A 4,788-nucleotide genomic window follows, 5' to 3' on the forward strand; every position below is an offset into this window, starting at 1 on the left:
GGTAGTGCAAAAAAGAATTAGATTGTACAATGATTAAATAAGAAAATTATACATTTCTTAGTCATAAGTCATTTTTCTCTTCTTTCAAAGAAGTAGGTGGGAGGGAGAAAATATTCATTGCAACGGTGATACCACATCAAACTTGTCACAACCTAATGAGAACATCTGCATTTCATCAAGTGCCATATATTTCATCGATTTTCATGAATAATGCTCCACACTAGCCACTGATTCTCGGCTTTTGATTGGGTTGTGATCCAACTTTGATGTGATATCACCGTTGCAACGAATATCTTCCCGATGGGAGGAAGGAAAAATAAGTGAGAGCAAGGAAAAGAAGAAGATATTCATTGCAATGGTGATACCATGGCAAAGTTGTCACAACCCAATTAAAACTTAGAAATTGATAGCTAGAATGGGGCATCATTCATGAGAATCAGTGAAATACACGATGATGACATATAGGCACTTTCATTAGGTTGTGATAAATTTGACATGGCATCACTATTTCAAACCTCCTCCACCTCTAATTAACATTATCTGTAATCAAGAAAATGTCAATGGTGTATGATTGTCTCAGATGGCTGGTCCATGAACTTCATAAACAAATGTGCATATGTGGCTTGATTGTTGATGTGATACACTAAAACTTAGAAATTCGGAAATAAATGCCTTGGAAATAAATAGATAAGGAGGTCTTGAACGTTGTCCTCGACAACAACAAGAGGTGGTACATCCGGTGCTTACCAGCTAGCTTGTGTATCTAACATCTTTATAACTCAATCTCGCAAAGTGATGAGTTGGAAACTTTATATCTAACATATCTTTATGACAAAAGATATCCATGAACTTTATGCCACCAAATTCATAATACAACCACCATAGAACATGCATTACACCCTCATATAAACATCCATCTTAAGGATCATAACAGCTATAAGCTCTGTTTTAACACGTTACATATTATTGACATGTTCAGCAGAGATTCATGTGCCCTTTGTAGCTGGACACTTACTGATAGAAATCCAGAGATTGATCAAGTGCATCTTCGTACTCAGTGGATGACAAATGATAACGAATTTGGCTCTGATCTTCCGTGAGAAGCTGAAGAGCCCTAGGAAGTGGCGGCATGCTCACCTCCAGGACTCCCTCTAGGATCTGCACCACCTGTCCCATTGTTGGCCTGTGACATTCAGAGTCTTGAATGCACCAGCAAGCAACTCTACAGACTCTGGTTAGCTCTTCAGTGTCAGCAGCACCATTCAATCTATGGTCCAATAAGCTAAATATACCGCCTTCAGTAATCTTTCTTGCAGCCCACGAAGGATAAAAGATGTTGCTACCATCCACGGAGTGCGTTGTGTTTCGCTTGCCTGATACAAGTTCAAAGAGCATCATCCCAAAGCTGTAGACATCAACCTTGGAGGTGATTGGCAGGCCTGAGAGCCACTCGGGTGCGAGATAGCCAACAGTTCCCCTCATGGTTGTTAATACCCTGCTGAAGTCACGACCGACGAGCTTCGCCATACCAAAATCTGCAACTTTGGCGCAGAAGTCCTTGTCTAGAAGTATGTTATCTGGCTTTATGTCGCAGTGTATGATGCACTCCCGGCACTTCTCATGAAGGTAGGTTAATCCTCTGGCAATCCCAAGAATAATTTGACACCTCATCTTCCAGCAGAGAACTGCGGAATTGTTTTGAAAGAGGTGATAGGCTAGGGAACCTCCTGACATGAACTCATAAACTAGAAGCCTTTTGCTGCCCTCGGAGCAGAAACCGCGAAGGCGAACCAGATTGACATGTTGAATAGCAGCCAATGTGCTCACTTCGGTTCGGAATTGCTTCTCACCTTGTCTCAAGCCTTCAAGCTTCTTCACAGCTACATCGGTTGAGTCAACTAATGTCCCTCTAAAAACAGAGCCAAACCCACCACTGCCCAACATCTCAGAGAAGTTCTTGGTCGCACGCTGCAAATCGCCGTAGGGAAACAGAATCAAAGAACCCTCAACTTGTTTTGCCATCCGAATTCGTTTACTCCTCTGAAATGCCCAAAATAGTCCAACAAGAACACACAAGATGCCAAGAATTCCACCGATGACACCAAGAGTTAGATCAATTACCAACTTATGCGAGCTACCTGAACCTGGGAAATCAGAAGCAGCGAGCCGAAGATAAAGAGTACCAGCTCCACTATCATCATCATAGAGTTGAACAAGGTTCCGAAGGTCCCCAGTCCAAATTGAGCATCCACTCACATAAGCATATGCGTTACAAGAGCAATTGTTCAAGCAAGCCTGTTCACAGTTTTTAGCAGTCCCAACAGTCAAGTTCTGTGGATTGGCAGGCAATCTCATATTGGTCATCCCAAGGAATCTATCCCCTTCTCCACCGGCTGAGCTTTTATTACTGCATCGCAAACTGGTTTTCCGCACGCACCCTGCGCTCCAAACATTGAGCTCCCATTCTTTCATTGAAGCTGGTTCGAAACCAGGGGTGCATTTGCAAATATTATCCGAGCTTGTCTGGTCGCAGATACCAAAAGTGCCACATAAAGAGTAGACATCACATTGAGGCACGGGTTGAGAAGAGATTGACTGCCACTCCTGGGTTCTGTCCAGCCAATATCGTTGTGTTAATAGCCCAGTTGAGCCAATCATGGTATGAGTGATGAATGAACTGTAGAAGATGGTATACGTGCCATACATCCGCTGCTCGTTGTCGATGAAGGTGAGGTTGAAGGGACCGTTTTCGTTAGTAGCAGGGAGTGCAGGGAAGTACCGGCCGTTCCAAACGCCACTGCGCCAGTAAATTTCAGAATTATTCCACAGTAATACGAATTGCTTGGATCTATCAGGGTCCACACTCACAGTGAAAGGCCCGGGGGCAGGGTTCTCAGGATTCTCCCAAGCAGTGGCACTCTGAAACTCCCCTGTGATCTTGTTAACTCCAATCCATCCTTCTGGCATGAGTATGTCAGTCGGGTGATCGAAACTCTGCCAAATTGTAGTGTTCGACCCATCTCTTATAACAAGATTTCCGGTGTCATGAAGCACTGCAACTGTCGAATCCGATGTTGATGATGGAGTTGAATTGGATGACCAAACTGGGATTTTGGAACTACTGAGAAGGACTAGTTTGCCATCTTCTGAGATTTTGAACTCGGCATAGGAGGTGTTGGTGATGGGTGTTGCTCTGTTCGCCACCCAAATTACAGTTTGGACTGAAATTTTTTTGTACCAGATGCCTACGTAGTAGTTAAAAGAGTTACGTGGCGTGAAGAACCCCAACACAAAGTTGCCTTCTTTGGACACTATGGTCTGGTTTCCAGAGAGGGACTGGCCTGAAGAGATGTTATCAGTTGCTGCACAGTGTTGGATGCTGAGAGAAGAGAGGAGAAAGAAGAGAAGAAGAGAGATAGAAAGAGAAGAACATGGCCTCTTCTTAGTATCCATAGGGGCAGAAGCATGCAGCGAAAGCCAGCCTGCCGATGTAAATGTATATGTCATGCCCCGAACCCAAAATCCGGGTCGGATACCTGATGACTGCACACTCCTTAGAGCAAGTCCTAAAGAATATGCAAGGCCAAATTAAATCATTACAACCTTAACATCCATAATATCTGATTCCAATAATAATTTAGTAAAACTTTGCATAATTACAAATTAAATTTCTTCAATCCTCTGATCAGATACTATGACACTCTATCTATCCATCTGCTTACCCGTAAATCCAAGCCATAGCCAATCATAAACATCTTGTAACTCTGAGAAGAAAAAGAAAAATGAAGGGGTGTGAGCTTTACAGCCCAATAAAAATTTTCATATCACACCGATATAATAATATAATCTGAAAATAAGAATAAGCAATAAAACATAAAATCTCATGTTCAATATCCAAAATACTGCAAACATCCATAAATTTTTTTTATCTTATTAAAATAGATGCATCATCATATGTTAACAGGTGAAATACTTTTGTTCAATAATTGTTTCATATCTTATCTTTCATTTCTCTTTTCATAATCACATAATTTTTAACATTTTCTTTCTAGCTCCGGACTAATCAAGTCTATACCTCGGTCATCATCCGAATCAATTTTCACTTAAAAAAACCTTTTAAGGCTGTCTCAGGATGAGCTCCTGGCCGGCTGTCCCACGTACGAAAATTCGTGAGAGACTGTCCCAGGCATTAGCTCCTGGCGGGCTATCCCATGCATGAGCTCCTGACTGGCTAATCCACCTGTAAACCAGTGGGGGCTGTCCCTGGCATAAGCTCCTAGCGGGTTGTCCCAAGCATAAGCTCCTGACGGACTGTTCCGCTTGACAAGGCTAGTCCATACCATATCTTTCTTTTTTTCATTTAATCATTATGTGTTGATTTCATCAAATCAATTTCGACTTGTATTATGATCAATTTAGATATGTCATATCCAATAATCATGCCATCAATCTCTGATACATATATATTGACATAACATACTCATGCTCAAAATCAAATAACAGTATCTCAGATATAATAAATTCATCGATCTCAAATCCGACGATGCAAAACCAATGACGCAAGATCAATGGTAAAATAGCATATATAATAGTGATAATGTACAGAGATTCTTACCTTTACCGGTGACTGGTCCAAACATAGAAATCAATGTTCTTCTTTGATTTATGAATTTCTCTAACAAGATATTCCACTTGACATTTTATGCAGACAATCATATCGCTTCATAACCCTGATCAAATATAAAAATCATATATGGAGAAATTATCGATAATCGATCCTAATAACAC

General features: G+C 41.4%; 1 protein-coding gene across 1 annotated transcript; it reads right to left on the reverse strand.

Annotated features, from left to right (window-relative positions):
- Positions 1-906: 906 nt before the first annotated feature.
- Positions 907-3,517, reverse strand: LOC105037178 (G-type lectin S-receptor-like serine/threonine-protein kinase At2g19130). The gene has a single exon (XM_010912870.2). It carries the CDS (start codon positions 3,505-3,507, stop codon positions 1,012-1,014), a length of 2,496 nt encoding a protein of 831 aa, XP_010911172.2. The 5' UTR covers positions 3,508-3,517; the 3' UTR covers positions 907-1,011.
- Positions 3,518-4,788: the final 1,271 nt, after the last annotated feature.

The sequence above is a fragment of the Elaeis guineensis genome, chromosome 2 (genome assembly GCF_000442705.2).
Source record: "Elaeis guineensis isolate ETL-2024a chromosome 2, EG11, whole genome shotgun sequence".
Classification (NCBI taxonomy): Eukaryota; Viridiplantae; Streptophyta; class Magnoliopsida; order Arecales; family Arecaceae; genus Elaeis; species Elaeis guineensis.

Excerpts from the sequence above, each read along its gene's own strand:
- LOC105037178 (XM_010912870.2), bottom strand. The coding sequence starts at position 3,507 with ATGACATATACATTTACATCGGCAGGCTGGCTTTCGCTGCATGCTTCT.